The 20886-nt window shown below is 40.3% G+C and overlaps 1 protein-coding gene across 4 annotated transcripts in view; it reads right to left on the bottom strand.

Annotated features, from left to right (window-relative positions):
• Positions 1–20886, bottom strand: part of TRPC4AP (transient receptor potential cation channel subfamily C member 4 associated protein) — a 37655-nt gene that overhangs the window by 4471 nt on the left and 12298 nt on the right. For all 4 annotated transcript variants that reach the window (XM_052789936.1, XM_052789955.1, XM_052789964.1 and 1 more), the window contains 12 exons: positions 19613–19670; positions 18436–18491; positions 16731–16859; positions 14759–14960; positions 12557–12745; positions 10715–10857; positions 6350–6481; positions 5594–5652; positions 3058–3159; positions 1132–1215; positions 704–794; positions 202–342 (listed from right to left, as the gene is read on the bottom strand). In XM_052789936.1, the coding sequence (XP_052645896.1) occupies positions 202–342; positions 704–794; positions 1132–1215; positions 3058–3159; positions 5594–5652; positions 6350–6481; positions 10715–10857; positions 12557–12745; positions 14759–14960; positions 16731–16859; positions 18436–18491; positions 19613–19670 (1386 nt within the window). The remainder of the gene's footprint in view (positions 1–201; positions 343–703; positions 795–1131; positions 1216–3057; positions 3160–5593; positions 5653–6349; positions 6482–10714; positions 10858–12556; positions 12746–14758; positions 14961–16730; positions 16860–18435; positions 18492–19612; positions 19671–20886) is intronic.

Here is a 20886-nt window from a genome sequence, read left to right on the forward strand (position 1 = left end):
GAGCACTTCTGAAAACATGAGTGTATGCAGCAACATACGTGCTTGCGAAGAGACTTTGGCAGGTCACTCCTTAGGGTTTATTGTGCACCAAGCTCAACAATCACACCAAAATCAGCAAATGAATCTGAGTTTCTCAGTGCTACGTTTGGTTATAAGAGCATGTAATTTGACCCATTGGGGACAGCTTTTACAAATATTTACCTTCTCATCTGTGTTGATGTACTTGTTGAACCTCTTGAATGCATCAATATTGAACTTCATCAGTTCTCCCAGAAGGTCAAAGTAACTCTGAAGCACATCTCGTGATTTGCACTCACTATCAACAATGCAGTAGAGAATATGCTGGCATGGGAGGAAAATATGTTATTGCCACAGTTTAGCCCAAGCCAGCAGTACAGCATAGACTCTGATTTCATCACTATTTAAAACATTTATCTGCAGGTTTAGTTCTTAGATGACAGAACTAAAGACAATTCACATGAGTCTTCTGTTAAATTAACTTCCCAGTGATGCAGGCTATACAACTGGCCACCCCACACCTGGTTGCCACAAGCAGAATTCACAAATACTTTCCAAGAATTGCCCTATTCCCAGTGAATATTTAACACTACATTTTCACCCTCTTTTGAATTCATTACAGATGAATACTTCTTGCTTGCTATGGAGTTACATTACAGAGGAAGCCTGACATATACTTCGTTACCTCCAGGAGTCCTCTCTTTAGCAGGAACATCTGGTCTGCATAGGAGGTGGTGCCTCGCAGAAAACTTTCAACTGCCCTTGCTTGCCAAAATCTGAGAAATAGAAGAAATGAGTTTTTAAATTTTGGAGCAAGGGGAGTATTTTATTTACTATAATTTAAATCAACTTTCCTAATCTGTTTCACTCCAATCTGAAGCCGAGTCAGACCTCGTGATCGTGCAGAAAATCACTGACTGTACTGGGTATGAGGTCCAATGCAAGCTTTGGCATTCTCCCTCACCTGCGCTGCCATTGTAGCCAAGTGCAACAAAGCCAGAACTTTTCACAGCTTATGATTTTCCAGCATTTTCAACTGCTATAAGCTGTATGAAAACAAACCAATTTCCCAGTCAACTCAAAACAGCATGTTACAGTGCAAAGTGAACCCACCTGAAGGAGGATTCAGCTGGTTCCTTCTTCATGACCTGAAGCAGTCTGGTCAACAAACCTCTTTTCCCATCACAAACGAGACTCCTAGAGCATGTGACGAAATTACAGCGTGAGTGGAAAGGCTGGCAAACACTGTACCTTGCAGAACACTGAATCCTGTCTCTTCTCCAGAGCTTTTAATGATCAAAATCCCAGTATTAAATGTACAGTACAAATACTCATTAACTTTCGTTACTAGTTCTACCAGTGGAAGAGTTCTCCTCACTTGCCTTTAGTAAATGTCTGCAATACCTGCAACGTGACTTCCAAATAAATCCTAAGGAAAAATTATTCATTTTCTCTCAAAATTTTAATGATTTCAGAAATACTGATTCACAGCTTGTAGGAATTAATAGATTAAGAAAAAAACATATACCACATTTGAGCTTAGGAATGAAACACACGCCTTTTTTTTCCTCAACAAATGTAAAGAAAGCTCTAAGTTCTGGTTAGGAGGCAGAGCACAGTTCGGAAACCTAGATGCTGCATCAGGTAGCCTTCTTCTGTATGTACTAGTGAAAGTATAGAGGCTGTAGAACTGCAATACTATTTGTATTAAATAGCATCTTCAGTGCAGTATCTACCTACAGTAAGCTCAGCTCCTGCAGAAGCAATGCCTTGATCTCATGTATCAAGAAAAGCAACATGGAAACAAAATGCCAAGGGTGAAAAAGAAACCAAGTTTAGAAACTGAGCAATACTGCCTGTCTGGCTATACAAACCATCCTGCAGAGGTAGAATAAGATGCTTCAAGTGACACTCTTCTACTCAGAAAACACCCCAGCATGCATATTCAGCAGATGCACCCAGGTTAACAGCTAATGTATCAGCACCTTTGCTGGGCAGTCAATAGCCAGCTGAGAAAGCCCTTGTGGGAAGTGGATTTCTTGCAGCATGACAGCCTGCGCTTACTAACACTCAAGAGAGATGAGAAACTTTGCAGGTCAGAAAAAGCTGTTTACACCCCTGATCACTGCTTCCTTTCACTGCGCTCATTACAGGGTGAATTTTTCCCCCTAAATACTTACTCCTTTTTGAACAAAGCCAGAAAGGTACCTGTGCTTAGAAGGAAAGGATCTGAGTAATACAGACACCATTTCTTCCCTATTAGGCACAGTATTATGATAATAATTATAATCTAGAAATCCTCTTAGAGAATTCCATTTTGAAGCAAGATAAATCTGCTCTGTGTAGACCAAGTCCCTGCTGATACTGTGGGAGCATTCTGACAACTAAATTCTGCAAACAGTGTTTCATCTTGTGAGGTTTGTACATCAGAATCATGTATTAAAGAGCTTATTAAATCAAAATAGTCAATCTAACAGATACTCAAATATAACACTAGAGATTCTCTAAGTGGTTTAACATGTTAATCTAATTTAGCTTATTCTAGTTATTAGCTGCTCTTCAAATAAAGACTCTGAGCAGACACACTTAGATCTGTTTATGCAGACTGGAAATGGACATTATGTGTGCACAGATTGCTCCTGAATCTCAAAACTAGGATTTATTAGTAGCAGCAATTCATGCATTAGAGGCATCCCAGTTTACTTTCCAGGTCTGTCTGCAATGCCTGCAGTGAGAAAGGCCAGACAAACAGGCAGACCTCGCACATCACAATGAAGTCTGGGCCATGAACCCAAACCCCACATTTTAGGTTGCTTTTGTTTTTACAGCGCCTTACTCTGAGCGCAAGGACACTCTGGATTTGCTAATGACCATAAGTATCATACAAACCTAGACACTTCCCACTTAAACATGTCACTGAAACTGAAGCAAGTGTGGTGGACAGAAGGACTTCAAACAAAACGGGTGACATCAAACCTCCAATATAAGTGCTTGTAAAACGCTAGGAGCTGCTGACCTAAACCCTGTATCCCTACTCACCTGTCTGTGTTGACAACTGCATCAACTTCAGGGATGTTGGCTTTATGGGAGATTGCACTCAGCTCATTAAGTTCTTGGCTGTTTAAAAGGAGATACTTGTTCCTAAAGCAAGACAGTTGGGAAGTAGGGGAAAAACATATGATGAATTCAGGAGGCAGACAAACATGCAACTCCATGAACAGTAAAGCCACACGCCTATGAGGGCCGCAGGACTAGGCAATCAGCTTTCACCTCTCCAGCTCTTCACAGCCATTCACACTCTACTGCTCTCCACCACAGCACACTCCCAAGGTAGGCCAGCTAGCTGCTGTTTTGCAAGCCTCCTCCAAAATTTACCAAACACAAGTTTCAACACTGACCAGCTTTGAGATGGTGGCTCTTTGCTGACCTGTTCAAGATCTTATTGCTTGTTTTGTAAATATTTGTTTCCAGAAACACTCATTTTTTTACAATCTCAGCAACATTTTGCTGAATTTCAGAAGACTTAAATAGCAAACTTTTTCACAGGTTCCTACAGTTTTTCCCTGCCTTATAGTGACCACGCTCTTTACCAGTAATAAATCTCAGTTAGAAAGCAGAAACTGCAAAAAAAAGTACTCAAACATCCTGGCATTTTATTACTCTGAGCAAACTGTTTACTCTGGAATTATTAAAAAACTTCATGAAATGTAGAAAACAGAACAGGAATGGATATAAACCCAAGGAATTTGCATGAAATTCTTTATCAAATACTGATCTTTTCATAATGAAAAATTAATTAATTTATCTGTAAAGTAAATTAAATGCAGAAAAAGTCTGACAAAGTAGAAATGTAGTCCAGAGGCTCCCTTTGACAGAGTCCCTGCCCAATGTCAGCGTGCTCCCTTAGAGCCCTCCTACTTCAAAGTGCTCGGAATCAGACAGCAAAGATTTATTTTCAGGAAACCTAAGGAAGCATAGGATGCAGTGATGAGTGCGAGTGTGTGCAAAGAGAACCTATTCATCAAAACATAGCAACTACACAGAAGATAAATTATGAGACCAGAAAGGTGACGGGGATGCCTTCTTGCTTCAAACACTATCTTCCAGATTAGTGCCCACTGAGGCTGTCACGTGAAGCTTCTTTTGATCTGGATCAACACATTTCTGTAATGAAAATAGAGCCTCTCTCTCCATGCAATAAACAGTTAGGCAATTTTGGTTTGTACGCAATTTTACTGAAGTTAGTGTACAAGTACTTGCTCTCATCTTGTCCTCAGCTAACTCAGCTTATCTGTGATTTCATAGAAAGTTCATGTAGCTATTTGTTTAAAAACCCTAACCAGATTCCACATGTTCCACTTGCTCAAACGTTACAGCTGAAAGCTGTTTTCTGTTTAAACAAGCCTGAGATCTTTGTAGTAGCCACTTAAGTAGGAACATCATCTAAAGAGATTTTGTTGGAAAACCTGGAGTGATTCCTGCGCAAACAATGTCTCGCATGAAGGATTTACAATAGGTCAGCCTTCCCCATATGTTTACAGTATGTCCAGCAGCTCCCCATTCTTAAAGCTAATACTCCGCAATCAAAAAGGCTGATACTTCCAATATGCATATCTAACGGTACTAGATAAAACCTACACAAAAACATCACCCTGGCTGTAGATATGACCAGCTAGGCAAGAAGTGCAATATGCCTCAAATGCAGATGTTTGTAAGGAATAGGACACCATCTTGCAGGACTGAATTAGAGCAACAGGACACTGACAGAATGCAAGATACTATTCTACAAGTCAGAAGAGACAAACAAGTACCTCTGTATCATCAGTAGAGACTTAAAAAAAAAAACCAAACAAAACCCAAGCAAACTCCATCACCCCTCAACTACTCCAGCAGACTCAAGCTTTGTAAGTATGCCTTTTGAAGGCAAACAGAAGCTTTCTTCATAACTCCAACATAGCTTCCCGATGGCTAGCTGACAGATAATTGTTCCCCTAACATTTTCCCATCTAGTTTAATCAGGTCTTCTCCATTGCTGGCATTTAGACAGCAATCATGTCTTCCCAGCCTTTTTACAACGGCAAAAGACTATTGATTAACCTCTTCAGAGGTACACTGTCTTTCACCCTGATCTTCCAACACCCTTTGTTTCATGCTTGTTCCACTCTGAATTAAATCTGAACATGTCTCCACAGGGTACATGTGCTCTTGTAAGCACACTGGCTCACTACCAACTCTCAGGGAGAAGACAGATAAACAGCATCATGAAAGCTGCCTCCTTATTTCTTCAGCCAGAAAGTGTTAACTCATCATATAAATGTTTCAGTTTGTTTCAACAGGAAGCAAAATGGCCTATTTTTAATCATCAACAGACATACTAAGACATGCCCATTGGAGAGCACATCCTTAGCCTTTTCATAGCAGGAGCTGAAAGGCACGTGAACATCTGAGTCGAGTTTAAGGACAGTACAATGTTCCATTCACACGGAGCCTGCACCGTGCCTAGGACACCCGCTGTAACTGCAACCCAGCAAACAATACTGCCGAGCCGCAACCTACCACAGCTTTTCATACTCACTCATGGTGATCACTAAAGCTCTGAAGAAGCCTCAAGAACTGTATCTTTAAAGTAATGTCCTAAAAAGAGACAAGAAAGGTCAAAAAATTTTGCTTTAGTATTTTTGGATATCATTAAGTACCAAGCTGACATGAAACAGCTGAATTGAAAACCTATCCAAATCAAACCCATTTGGACAGCAGAGCAAGTGACTTGCATAAATGGAGAAGGCTGCACTTTGCAGGCTTCCCAAAATAGAACAGAAGTGGAGACTGCCTCCAACCCTATGCACGTAACAGTGAACAATTTCTTCTCGCTGCAAAGGCACAAAAGCTCATCACTGTACTGATTGATTTAGAATATCTAGGTTTGGAGGGGGGGAAAAAAAAAAAAAAAAAAAAAAAAGAAACCACCCCTCCCCACGCCCCCAAGAAATCTGTCTGTGATCCATTTTATGTTCTGTGCCTCCTTGCTAGACCCACTAGCTATCATTTCCTTAAGCTTTGGTCATCTTCTATCTTTGCCCTCCAGGGACCACCGAATTTACCCCTTTCCCAGTTCCCAAACTGGAAGAGAGGGAAAGAGGCTAAATTGCCCTCTGCTAAATTGCTAGCATGAGCCAAAGATAAATCTTTAAGTGAAAATAATAATTCACAAAAAACTGAATGCTACCACGTCTCAATTAATTTATTACAGAAGCACCTAGTTACTCAATACAACTCCTCAGAACTATATGATAGGATAAAAATCCAATACAGAATTTAAAAAGTTACTCACTGGGCTACAATCACAATTTTGGTTGTGTCCATGCAGAACAAGGGCTGATGCCGAATGCTTTCTCCAGATCAGTTTGTCAAACAAGTTATTGAGGCCAGGAATCAGTCTGAACTCTGCTATCATTTTATGAACCTGGAAAACAAGAGAAGTACATACCATAGTCTGGTAAACAGATGGGCACAATTACATCATCTTCTGACAACAGAAAGAGTGAATTCTTTTATCAAACAGCACGTGTTTGTGTTAACATGCACACTAACCACAGTGTATCATTACAGTAGTTTCCATTTGGTGGACATGGATAGAAAACAGACATTTCAGGAGAAAGCTGTTAGCCAGTGCATCAGTTAACCATGTGCCTCTGGAAGCAGCTTTGGCAATCAGGAGATCACTTCCAGCACATCAAAAATACACCTATACCTAACTTCTACGTATCACAAAGCTAAGCTGTGAATATTCTGCTGCCAGTCATCTATTGAGCATCCTTTGCTTTTCTAGTTCACACAGCTGAAGCTAAGGTAGTCCTCTCAAGACTGCACAAACTGTCTTGTTTTTGTTCAAGTGGCAGGAGTTCTGAGCAAAGCAGAGTCCAACAGTACCACAACCACACCGCAGTTCAAGCACTGCTCCTTCAGGTTAAGGGGAAGTTGAACATCTTTAGAGAATGCTCAGAAGGGAAGAAAATGCCAAATTACTCATGTTTGTTTATCAGTCTGCCTGCCAAGCTAGGATGTGGTACTTCATGACATGTTTGAAACAGACTATAGTTACTCATGTAAAAAAGCTAATAATTTTGGTGTGAACAGCTGTTAAATACCTTCAGTCCAAGCTTTGATACTTTTGATGTAAGCAATTTGGAAGATGAGGAACAGCAGAAATACAAAGTGCGACTCTCATCAGCTGTAGGCCTATGACAAGCAGTATCCCTTGAGATATGGTGCAAATGAAAACCACGCATGATTGGGAAGGTCAACATGCTGTAAAAATTAAGTTCCCAAAGCAGTAATGGACATGTTCCTTAAAATCAAGTCACCTAAACAATAACCGAGGTCATCCCCGAGATGCAGAATTATAACTAGCAGTATTTCAAGCAGATCACTCCACTTTGTTCTGTTTCCTCAAATACCTGAATGAATCAAATGTATTTGAAGCTGATGCTATTTTACAGCTTTTCGTTCTTATTCTTGTTTGCAGCATAGCTCATGGCTTTTTGCATTCTTCTTGGCTGTAGCCACCAACATTCCTGCTGCTGGGCATCTCCAAATATCACACCTGAGGAAGCATGCAGCTTCTTCCCACTTCACCCATACTACCCTAACAGACTGCAAAGCTTGGAGTCTTTCGGTGCTCCCTTACTTTAAAACACTCTCAGACACTTTGATCTAGTCACAAGCCTCCAACAAAAACAGCTCTGAGGAATCTCTCTGAACAAAGCACTCCCTGTAGTCCCCCCATCCCTCAGTGGCCAGCATGGCACAAGCACAACAGGATGAAACCAAGCGTGCGAGCTGCCTGCAAGAGCCTTGGCCCCTCACTAAAGGAGGAGCTCTCTATGCTCATCATTTTAACTCATGAATCTGCTCCTTTCCATACAGAGCATAAACTGCTTATTCCAGATGACTCATCCCTAATTTAAAATGTGTTCAGTTTACTTTTAGTTTGCATAACTCTAAGTTCTCACCTGACAGACAGCTGCATGACAAAGCTCCTCATTCACAGTCATTGCCTTTGGATCACACTCTCCCAGACCCCAAACTCATTACAACTACTCAGCCTTGGGATGCCAAGACAACCCCTGCTCTATAGTCATCCTTCAAACTCCTTTGACTTTTTCCTGTTGCTGCTCATGAATTGCTCCATTGCTTTCTCACTACTAAAACTATTATGAGCTTCTGCTGCGTGCAGTTTGGCTCCCTATAGCAGGAGCAAGTAAATCCGCTGATTGCCTTTTACCACAATACAGACATGCAAGACAGCCTAGAAAAATATATAAGGAGAGTAATTTAGGGTGTAACCATAATGAGAAGGAAGCAAAGGACAGATCTGCAATGAAACACCACTTATCCCCAAGGGTGTGATCATCCACAACGTGGCAGCAGGTAGGAGCCAAGTTGCTGCTAGCACAGTTGTCAATTTATGCAGGTTAGCCAGCAGTCAAGTTTAAACCAAGAACTGAGAGTAAACATTCAGCAATGGGTTGAGTTTGTTGGGAAGCTGCATCATGCTTCAAGCAAATGCAGACCATTATGTTCATTATCATAGTGGACTGAAGCAGGTTTGTAATGCCTTTTAGAAATTCTATGCAAAATTATTCCAATATAAAACCAGTAAGACCTTTGGCTGCTCAGACTGGAAGACTGGTATCACAGATCCTGTGCTTTTATTCCCTCATGGAAAAAGAGATACCATCAAGCAGCTGAAATGCTTATCAATTAGAGTGCTATGGCAGACACTGCCGCTCCCTGCTTATTGGAGCTTTCCACATAGAACAACTCAGCTCTAGTTCTTAGTCTGACTGCCTCTCAGAAAGGAGAATGGATTTGCACTGGCCACACAAGTCTTTGAAAACTTCACATAGATTAAGGAATGAAGCATATATCATATGTTTCAAAGGCAGTGGATTTTACAAAAAGACCTGGCTCTGGACAAGAAGTGTTTGGGAATGAAGTAACTCAAATCTTTCAAGAATTCAATTCCAGTCCTGAATCAGCCCTGGAGAAGTGAACTGCATGCCAGCTGTATCCTTACACAGTTTCCCCGTTTGCATGGGGGCAGAAGTAGCAGAGGAAGAACAAAGTCGTTTTCCCAGAAAATTAAAAAAAAAAAAAAAAAAAGTCAGCTTGAAAGCTAGCTATTTCAGCAGCATACTTTCTACCTCGTCACATTTGACAGTAAAACACAAGAACTGACCCAGAGAGGTAAGGAAGCCAGCATCTCCAGCTCCCTGAACAGGCAGCAGTAGGATGAGGGCAAGCTGCAAGTAAGTTTCTGCAGTATCTATAAAACTGCATTCTTGTGGTGAAATCAGGCAGGGATGAATTATCTGGCTTGACACAATGGAAAAAAAAAGTCCTCCTAACAGATCCATGTTCTGGTAGTTCCAGTTGTCTTGGACTTTTTAAAAATTTTATTTTATGCCCAATATAAACAGTACTTCTAAAAGGAATGACAACAGGATTATGAGTTTCTTATGGTAGTGATTGCGGTTTCTGCAAGAATTGCTAGTTTCCTCTGGTTACTATTATACAGAATCTACTACTTTTTAATGCTGAGTGTCCATTTGTAGGTTCAGAGTGAACAGGTTAGTTATGTTCAAGACTGTACTACAAACACATTTCTATTTTAAATTCAGATTAAGAGATTTAAGACACTGCCTGTGGCGAGTATTTGTGACTCCTGTACAGTGGGAGGTTACTAGCAAAGAACAAAATACTCAAGATAAATGTGCTCAAGCAACAGCCCCCCAACACAGCTACTCTCGCCTAATACAACAGCCCTTCAACAACTCAAAACAATTTGATCCTCCCAGTCTCTAGGGCATCCAAATGCTCCTGCTATTCCAAGCTGCTCTGCTGACCTGAGCAGACTGCTAATGTTGGAAACCTGTCAAAACTGCACCAATGGATTGCTTTTCTTTTCCCTTCACAATATGCTTTTGACCCATTTAAATCAAACTACAGCCAAGCTGCAGTGACTGGTTCTCCCTAAGCCTATGTGAGGCAGGGAACGATTTTTTCATTTCGAAAGCAAGAAATACAAAAGGAACAGATAAGTGGGATTTCTAGGCAGCACCTAGCGCAGACAGCACTGAAGTGTATCCTCCCAGCTGAGAGTTTAACAACACGCTCACACTCAAGCTGATGCATGGGAACCTACTGCAAAAATCACCCATTCACAAATCACCCCAGAGGATTTCCAAAAGTGAAAGCAGTCAAAGAAGGGGAAGACCTGAAAGGGCTCTGTCCAAGCAGGTCACCAGCGCACCAGGAGGGGGAAGAATGCCTGGCTGCAGCTCCCACAGCATCCAGGTACCCCCCACACTTCCTCACACAGAGGCAGGATGCCTCATCCAGGAGGCATCCTCCTGCATCCATCTTGCACCAGCGCAGCAGCTCTGCAGAGACTGACCACCCCTCGACCCCACTGGTCAGCACAACTTGTGACAAGCCCTGCCCAATGGCTCATTCTGGTTCTCAGCAATGAAACACTGCCTGTTTGTTTGTGCATCGCTGCAATGATGGGATTTGCCCAGCTTTATGCCTTGAGCTTTGCCCTTCATGTTTCTGTGTCCGTGACCTAATTAATGAGCACTTAGGTTTAAAGAGACATCAACTTCCACATGTGTGACTGTTTACAAGTGCTCACCTGATTCCTTTGTCTCCCCATGAGCAGCACACAGAGAACATACAACACCTCCAGCTTATACATAATCTCGTGCATGATCTTCATGGACTGTGGAAGCTGTGTTCGTGTTGAGGTGTTGGCCAATCCACTTTCATCTGAAGACTCTGAACAAGATGGCAAAGATGTGAGCCTGAGGCAGCTTCAACAGGAAAGGATTTGTTACAGTTATTACTTTTACACTGAAACACTTTAGATAAGACCAGCATGCCTGCTTGAATCTTATTCTCAACTAAAAGTAGTGACATACAACAAATAACCATTTTAAAATAAATGCTACAGAAGAGAAAAAATACAGCTGGAACTTCAGAGGAGATAAAATTAGATTTTTAAAAATTATTTAATTTTTCCATAATAAGCTAAATGGCATCATCTACCTAAAATAAGTAGGATCACCTACATGAATTAATAGACTACTGCACCAGAAAGGACATAGCAGAAAAGGTAATAAAAGCAGGGGTGAGATTATCAGAAGCATTTATTATTAGTCTACTTTCATTTCATACCTCAGTACCAGCATACTTAGGCCACAGTTAAATAATTTTCATGGCCCTATCTAGAATTATACTGCTAAGGGCAGAAACAGGATATAACACACCATGATTGCAAGTGGAAAACATGGCAGAAATCATGAGTGAAACAGAGAAAGTAAGGACACAGTGAAACTTGTAGGTTGCAGTTCAGAAAGGAGTTAGCTCTTTACACAATACATAAGTCATGAACCACCCTGCCACAGGATAGCGTGAATGCTTTTTGAACCCATGTGAAGAAACAGTAACTAGGCAAACACACAAAGGAAGGAAACCATCAAAGGCTCAAAAGCATAGACAACACCTCTGACTCAGAAGTCCCTAAGCCACAAGCCACTGGAGACTGAGGCAGTATTCTGGGAAAGTACACCTAGGTTTGCTTGCTAACTGACGTTGTGGGTCAAGAGCTCTGACTGGGCATGTTTCACCTCAGCAAAATTGCCTTGTGAATTCTGTTCCAAAATACCAAGCGTTCTCCAGTTTCTACTAAGTTGGTGTGTATAAAGGTATGCCTGAGATGCTGTTGGAGCATTCACATATTTCATTTTTTTGTGTAATTTCAGAAGTTTTAATAATTCATTGCTACAAAACTAATGAAGCTGGATAAGGAAGAAAGTTTTCCAAAGCAGCACAGAAGCAAAGATTTAGATATCAAAATTTTGGAAAAATTCTCATTACGTTACCAAGTACTTTGAGTTCTACAAGACATACACTGCATTTTTGTAATATTGAAGGGTGAAGAAACAAACCACATGCTTGCTTCAAAGCATTTTCCTAAGGTTGTATTAACGCTTCCATACGCTCTCCTGGAACAATTACTTTTTTTTTCCCCATTAACTTATTTAATTTTTCTGGAACTACCTTTCCTTTTTAAAGTAGTGACCACTTGTTTGGTATGAAGTATTTGGACCTAAAGCCATGAGCCTAAGTTTTAGAGCAAAATGCTGGTAAAGTCACTTACCTCAGATGTATGTTATTTTTGTCACTCCAGGGGAGATTAGTGTTGAGGATGTACAGCACTACAGTACTATCTAGGTGTGCAAAGGGCACAGTTTGCCATAGGACATTTCCTTTTGCTAACTTTAGTTCATGAAAAAAAAAATCAGTGCTACATGAAAACAAAACAGGAGTCAGACCTAAATCTTGATACGTCAGTTTTTCATGTAAGAAAAAGGGAATCAATACCAGTTGAAATGAAAAGCAATACATGGCAAACACTGACGAAGGTTAAGATATGCATCAACTAATAATGGCTAGAGGAATGCAAGCCAGATACCTGTACTGCTCTGCTCTGCCTCTTCATTTGCCACTCTCATCAGTGCATCAAGTACTAGTGCATTGTCCAGCCACGTGTACCATTCTTCTAACTCCTGGAGGAAGCTGGAAGTACCTGTTGTTTCAGACACCTTCCTTGTTGCCAGTTTGCACAATCGCTCAATGAAGCCTGGAATATTCAAAAGTGTAGCTGAAAAAAAAAAAAAATTTTATTACGATTTAAGATCACCAACACAACAGTCATCAAATCCTCTATACCACAAGGTACCAAGACATCTATATTAGTAATATAGAAGACTACACAGAAATAAATTCCATCTGGTTAAAAACATCCAAAGATGGAAGAAGTCGGTGCACTCTCCTATTAAGGACTGGAAGAGAGTGTACATACCCTAGGCATAATTCAATCAGTGTTAAACTGGTTTGTGTTGGACTTACACTGGAAGAAAATTAGTTCTACCCTGCTGTAACTGCTTGTTTCCGGCCAATTCCCTTTTGCTGGCACTGCTGTTTTCCAGTCCACAGTGAGTCAACATCAAGGAACTGATTTGGCTGAAAATTAAGCTGGCAGAAATAAAGCAGCAGCCCTTAGAAGGGGCAGCTCCACCTCCCCTTTCCTCTGTGCAATGCTACCTCCTTCAGTTTACCTCCTGTGGTGTCTCATAGCAAACTGAACTAGCTCACTTCAGTAGCTGGGCAGAAAGCTCAGCTTTTTAAGTAATAGTTTCCCGAATTAGTTCATCATGGAGAAAAACAGATGGGAAACACATGACAGCAGCCCCAAGTCAGAGGGTTTTAATTGTTGTGGAACTGCACCCTTAGAAACAGCAGTTCAAGGACAGAAGTCACTGGTCTGCAAAATACTTGGGGAGGTGCTAGGAGCTACATTTTGTCCTAAAGTTTTCACAGAATAACTTAATTACAGGACCTGTTTATTATAGACACATGGCTAAGTCTTCACTTCACACTTGCAGGTGCAAGTAGAAAAGGACAAAGAATTTGGCCATGAACACTATGTGAAAGAGTTGCAAGATTCTGCCCACTGGTACCATCTCTGAAAGAACAAGCTCCCTGATAAAATTTTTAAAATGGAATATGCTTTACAGCCCTAGACACATGCTCTAATTGTACAAACAAAAAATGATTAGTTAAACATTTGCTTGGCTAAGTTCAGCTCTGTAGGATCCAAGCTTATTCAGTTCAACTGAATTAAACTTTGTACCCACACCTACACATACTTGTGCATTGCTCTTTACAAGTAAGCTCTGGCGATCACAGGGCAGAAGACAATACATCCCCCCTTAAAGTTTCTCAGCTTCTGCTTGCTGTATTATGCTATCCATTTCTCACTGGATGCTGTAGAGGTGGCAGCAGTTACAAATGGAGCTTTGCTGTTCATGGCTAACACAAAATGGTAGAAGATGAGAGAACCAGCTCCAAAATCCCTTTCTGCACTTCCCAAAATTGTTTGGCATGGGCCTATGCAAACACCTGCTTCAGAGGCCCAAAAGCTTTTCAGCATAGTAAGAGCAGATTCTACATTTGAGGGTACTTTAATTTATATCTCTTAAATTCATACTCATCCTTCTCGGCAAGACTTCTGCATCTAAGAAGTACTCAGCAAAATAAGGAAATCTGCACTGTGCCCAAAGTTTAAGTTGAGATTAGACCCACAGATTTCCAAGGCTGGTGTGGTAATGGTGGGCAACATGATTAATATTAAACACACTTTATCAACAAAGACAGACATCCTGCTCAGGACAATGTCAGATAAAATCAGAGAAGAAACTGCTCCGCCAGCAACCATGCTGCATGCCATTTTAGTTCAGGAATTCGTGTTTTTTAAGGAAGACATGGAATTACTGAGAGTTACTAAAGGGAAGGCCATGGAAATGACTGAGGGATAGAAAACAAACCCAATTATTTTAAGCTACTCAGTTCATCAAAGAGGGCTGAAATGACAGAAATTAACTCACCTAATTACCAACACCATATGAAACTGAAAGCTACAAAGTAAGTTTTATTAACAGAAAAGATTGTTTCCAGTAAACTGCCTGAGGAAAGTGAATAAAGAAAAATGCTTTGTAAGACAGAATGTTTACAGTATCCTCTAGAAACATAGGCTACAGATGTGACATTGAGAGGAGGGAAACTTTACACACTGTTGAGATTCTTCTGCATTTGCTCACAATGTAACAGTTACCTTGATTAATTTCAGCTCGAGAAGGACCCAAGTTTTTTTTCTGCTGGGCATTTTTGGCAAGAAGCGTGTGCTTGTCATCACTTCCTGTGTCAAGTTCAGAAATTGTGACAGCAAGGATCCTGCAGAAGTTTGCAAGCTGCTGCTGATCAAAACTGGACACAAGGCTCGCAAGATTGGGAATATCATCCAGTTGTATCATTTCCTGGAGGAGGCAACATCAACTGATTAAGTCGCACATGATGTTCAATAAGTGAACACAGACACAGCCAGGCGGCTTCAGCTACAGCTCTTCCCTGGTGAGATCTGTGTTTTTTCAATGTTAGTAAAGTGAAGCAAGCAGGCAGTGACAAGTGAAGAGTCTGAGAACAGCTGTGATTTACAACTGGTGTCACTTATGTTTATCAATTCCAAAAGTATAGATACCCACATTTTAAAGACTAAGTATTTACATAAAATTTGGGGGCCTTTTTTTAATTAAAAAAAAAACCAACCAAACCCAAACCCAGAACCAAATTTAACACACAAATTACATTCAGATATTAGAAAGTTTCAATATTGTTTTCCACTTATGTATTTCCTTTGAAACTCACAGATGAGAAGCATGTTGTGGTTTAACCCGAGCCAGCAACTAAGCACCACGCAGACGCTCACTCACTTCCCCCTCACCCAGTGGGATGGGGGAGAGAATCGGGGAAAAAAAAAAACCCCAAACTTGTGGGCTAAGATAAGAACAGTTTAATAGAACAGAAAAGGAAGAAAATAATAATGATAATAACAACAACAATAAAACGAGAACAATAATTAAAGGATTGGAATATACACGTGATGCACAATGCAATTGCTCACCACTTGTCGACCGATGCCCAGTTAGTCCCCGAGCAGCGATCCCCCCCCAGGCCAGCTCCCCCCAGTTTAGATACTGGGCATGACGTTACACGGTGTGGAATACCCCTCTGGCCGGTTTGGGTCCGCTGCCCTGGCTGTGTCCCCTCCCAACTCCTTGTGCCCCTCCAGCCTTCTCGCTGGCTGGGCGTGAGAAGCTGAAAAATCCTTGACTTAGTCTAAACACTACTGAGCAACAACTGAAAACATCAGTGTGTTATCGGCATTCTTCTCATACTGAATCCAAGACATAACACTATACCAGCTACTAGGAAGAAAATTAACTCTATCCCAGCTGAAACCACGACAGGCGACTTCTAGATTATTTTCTCAGTCTTTTTCATCAAAAGATCTTTTTAATAAAAAGATGTTGAAAACTGTTTTCAGCAAAAAGCATTTATGTTCAGATAAACTAAGCTTGTTTCGTATCTCAGGAAGTACATCATCCTTGACTTTACTCTAAAAAAACAGTGACAAGTTACAGAATCCTGACCCTCTCCACAAAATGTACACAGACACATTTCATTCAGCATTTTCCCGGGTTAACACCTCTAATATTTTATTTGCATCACATCAGGGCACTAAGCTGTAATGATGCTGGCAAGCAAGTTCAAAAACCTAGTTTGTGCAGAAGACCTAAGTGCCCTGTTCCCCCAGCCTACAACTTTTCAGAGAGATGACGAACCCCAAGGTAAGAGAGAAGCACAGGAAGCCTCCCCGATGTCAGGAAGACTACCAAAATATTTGAAGTATAATCAGAAGGCAAGGATGAGAAGTGAATTTATATGAGGTTCATTTTGTTTATTTGAAATACTGGTTGTACTTTAATGACAGCTTGGTACTCGCCCTCCATCATCCTCTGCAAGCTATACAAAAGCATTACAAGTATGAGACCACATGCATAATTTGGCTTCTATATGAAACATGGCTGAAGTTAATGATCACTGTAAACAGTCATGTTTCAAATAAGCTACAAGAAGCGAGAATGCTAGCTTAGACAATTATCTTCAGCAACTCTCCAAAGAAAGAGTTCTTTCCTCTACTGGCCTGAAAAGCCATACAAATACAATTTAAGAAACCAGTAACTAACCTTTTTAACTCCCAAGATATCTTCAATGAGTGTTGCAGTTTGTAGGAATGTCTTTTTGTTTGTCATCAGTGTAAACAGGAACAACACAAAGTCATTTCTTTCTGCCAGTCGCCTTGTGACTCCTTCCGTCTAGAAAGCAGCAAATGCACACGCAGACCCAAAGTCAGAGTCCACCTCGAGAAGTCGCACGTTACAGGCACATGCAGGACAGTTTTACAGATGATGTGTTATCAAATCAGCTATTCCTGAAACCAGGAAACATTGTGTTTATGGTGACCAAAACTAACTCCAGTCCTTGTTTGAAGTTAACGGGATGCTTGCAAAAACTACAGGCTCCAGGATGAGAGGTTTCATCTCAAGGCAGTTGTTTACTTGCCTGAATCAAAAGTAAACACTGCATGCCTGGAAATACATCAGGGAGGCTTGTCTCTGGTTTCCCATATAAATTGTAACCAGCTCCATTTTATGGTATGTAAATGCAGTCCCCAGATTCCTCCTAAACAGTCAGCATTGCTGCTCAGCTAGGCAGAGTCTGAGCAACGAGAATCAAGTACTGGCCTTAATGACCTTGGTGATGAACCCAAGTCATGCTAAAGCATGAACTCAGGTTCATCACCAAGTTCATTAAGACCAGCTTTCATGGTCTGATCTCTGCTGAGAGCACGGCCAATCTTTTCTGGAATTAAACGTAACTTAAAACTACATCCTTACTGCTTGCAAAGCTGTGTATTATATATGACTGACATATTACCAGCGCTTGCAGTACTAGACTAGCTTAGACACTTCCTGGATATTTACACATAAGCCTACGAACAGTTAATATTGCACACATTTCTGTGATCCTGAACACTTCTCATTCAAGAGAGCACAGCAATACTGAAGTGAATTAAAACAGCAGCTAGTCTATAAATTGCAAACTGGTTTCTTAGCACATGAAGCTATTCACAGTTTGCAAAAGTTGCATTACTTGTATTTAAGTCAAGAAAAAAAGTGTTCCCTCTCTTCCCCCTCCCATACGTACACAGATACTTATTACTGAGAACATCATCTGTTAAGACTCAAACTCTTGAGATTAGGTTGACGTCTTTAGACAGTAACTGCCTTTTTCTAAATTTTTGTTAAACAATGTTTCCTACGTTATTACATAATACAATGCGTGATTAAGTAAACAATCCTGAGGATGTTCCCTGCATGCATAATCTGAGGCATGCGCTTTTAGCTTCAGAATTTTAATGGCAAGGTGTTTCAATAGGCCTTTAACCCAGCATCTTCCTTGGCACTGATCTGCCATCAACTGAACTAATATTCAGCACACGAAGGAGTTACAGGATCAAACTTAAAACACTTTGCCAGCACCATTACTGAACAAGACTAGCTGTAGCTTGGCTTAGCAGGTATTCATTTCCAGTTTCAGATTTTAAGTTTGAATACACCAAAGGCTGCCACAGCTTTCCTATGGAAACACAGATACAGACAGATCCAAACAGGAGGATTTAAACTTGACAATGTGGCTAAGAAAGCAGAAATTATTTGAGTAACACATCAAAATATAGGGCAGTCCTATATTTAACTGAAGGAATTTTAATGAAAAGTAAGTTTGAAAAGTAAGTTTAAATTATGCTTAAAAGAGTCTGTATGTTGTCTTATCAAGTGGCACATGTAAAACATGACCAGCAGAACACTTTCGCACAGCAATTGTACTTACACATATACACGTGTTATACAGTATGCTTAAACAGTCCTTGATGAGGTCATCGCTTACTGCAAAGGAGAAAACAGACATTCACTAGCTATACGTGGCCAAGGAACACTAATGTCCAACAGTAGTGACATGAATAGCTATAAAGCAGGTGAGAATTTCAGGCTAACTAGCTCAGATCATATGTGCAAATGCCTTGGAGGATAGAAACCAGAGAAAGAAACACTCTATACCTGACCTGTTCACATGCTTTCTTCCAAAACTACTATCAGCACTGCCTAGGACCACAGACAGAGATATATTTGTGGTCTAGTGCACTTCTTAGTCATACACAAAAGAAAACTATAGAGTTGTAAACAGCATTTTAGGAAAAATATCACAGCTCAACTCAAAATTTGTCAATATGAGAAACTGCCGAGACACGTTATTAGTTCCACAGGGAAAAAAAAGGACAGTTCATGCAGTTTTCTCCACGCAGCATCAGGAATTCATAGAAAAGCTTTCAATCTGATTTACTCCAGCATTTTAATATTTAAAGTATGTTTTCTGTATAGACATACAACAGCTGCCTCTAGCTCAAGTTCAAGTTACTTCACCTTTGAAGTTCCCTGGCTGACGTGCATGGAGTGTACCACGACATTTCCTTCTGCTGGTTCAGGGAACCAGCAGAATCACAGACAGGAGAAATGAAAACACTAAACCAAAGCTGCTCCAGCAGGAAAGTTGTGCTGAAGCTACTGCACCCCACTGACAAGTTCTCCTTACACCAATTAGGAAATTAGTAGTCACTATGACTAGGTCAAGAAAACAGCATACTTTTCATTATCTCACAATCTCTGTAACTCCTATTACATAAACAATGTTTTGTGGCTTATTATTAATAATTGTTAAATGTAGCTATAGCCACTGTAACAATAAAAGTTTCCCATGATTGTAGATTTACTGCATGGAGAGAAGTATGTGTTGCTGAGTGCATGAATACTCCCGAGCTGTGCTTTTCAACAGGTGACTATCCTAAACCCCATCACGAATAAGTACTACAGAGAACAAAGAAACCAATGATTCATTCAGGAACAGGAAATTGCTGGTATGGAAAGAGAATAACAGAAAAATAGAATAATTTCTGTCTGAGTAAGGACACAAGGCAAAAATGGAAAACAAGATAAAATACCGATTTACTTACTTTTCTGTTTCTTTTTCTGTGTAATAAGAGTAGGTCTCATAAGAATTTCTACTAAAAGCTGTAATAACAAGATAAAGAATTAAGGGAATAGTCATTGAGATACAAATAGCCAATTAATTTGTCAGTGACAAATCCAAACTTAGTCCTGTCTCTGCTGAAGTCACAGAGGTGAATAATGGAAGCTCTACAATCAAAACCCCACTGGTGTCAAAATTACATTGACAAAAAATTAGTTGTATTTACCCTGAAGAAATAATAACAGTTACATAAAACAATCTGCCACCGGCAAGTTTTAAAGAATTTGAGTCTGCAAAGAATGTTAATTTCACATGCATCCAGCTAACATCAAGGATGGCTATCACACATCTCTCAAAATAATGAATCTTTAGCAATAATCTGCAAAGAGATGCAAATTTTGCAAAGGCTCTCACTAAATCTTGCTGGGCTTCAAAATACATTTTGGGTCCCGACATAACAGAACTTAGTTGCTCCAGATTTTAATCTCAGTAACAAAGAGCAAGCCACTGCTTGTGTACATGCACCTTGTATATATACTTACATATAGATTCACAGATATGTGAAGTGTTGTCTCATTTCTATTTAAGGAATGTAACAGTCAGCTTTCCAAGACTAGGACTATGGTTCTGATAGATGTAGAACTGATGTTTAGTAGTTCTAGCCTATACCACTGGTTTATTTTAAAACATTTTAAAAAATAGCAGTTTATTTAAAAATGAGTTAGCCACTAAAAGGAACTGATGAATTCTGCAAGAAGCATTGCAAAAAGCCCCTACTTTTAAAATTCAGTTTAAAATTGTTAAGAGCAATGTAGGCATCACCCAATGAAGTCATCCCAACCAATAATATACTTGCCCTATTTGCTCCAGCTTAACTTTACCCTTCTTTTAATGAACTGCCTACCCAGACACAGAGGAAAACATCTGACAGCACTGGAGGCACTGCCCACATTTTAAGCACTGACAAATAAATAAAAAGGCAACTTTAAAGAGGAATATACATTTTCCAGCAATATATGTAATAGTAGCTGTAGCATCAATAGGGTAGAGAAAAATGACTGCAGGAGTAATGTAGTGCTCATATTAATGGCTTACGTTTTAGGAGGAGAATGCACAACTCAAGGCTTGGTACCCGAGATAAGCATCCAAAGATATCCCTATGCACTTGGGATGCAGGCCACCTGCTCTTCTCCTGGGAAAGAACACCTACTGAAACAAGTCTATCTTTTAGGGGTGGCCACAGTCATGATCACTCCT

This window comes from Harpia harpyja, chromosome 1 (genome assembly GCF_026419915.1).
Source record: "Harpia harpyja isolate bHarHar1 chromosome 1, bHarHar1 primary haplotype, whole genome shotgun sequence".
In the NCBI taxonomy this organism is placed as follows: Eukaryota; Metazoa; Chordata; class Aves; order Accipitriformes; family Accipitridae; genus Harpia; species Harpia harpyja.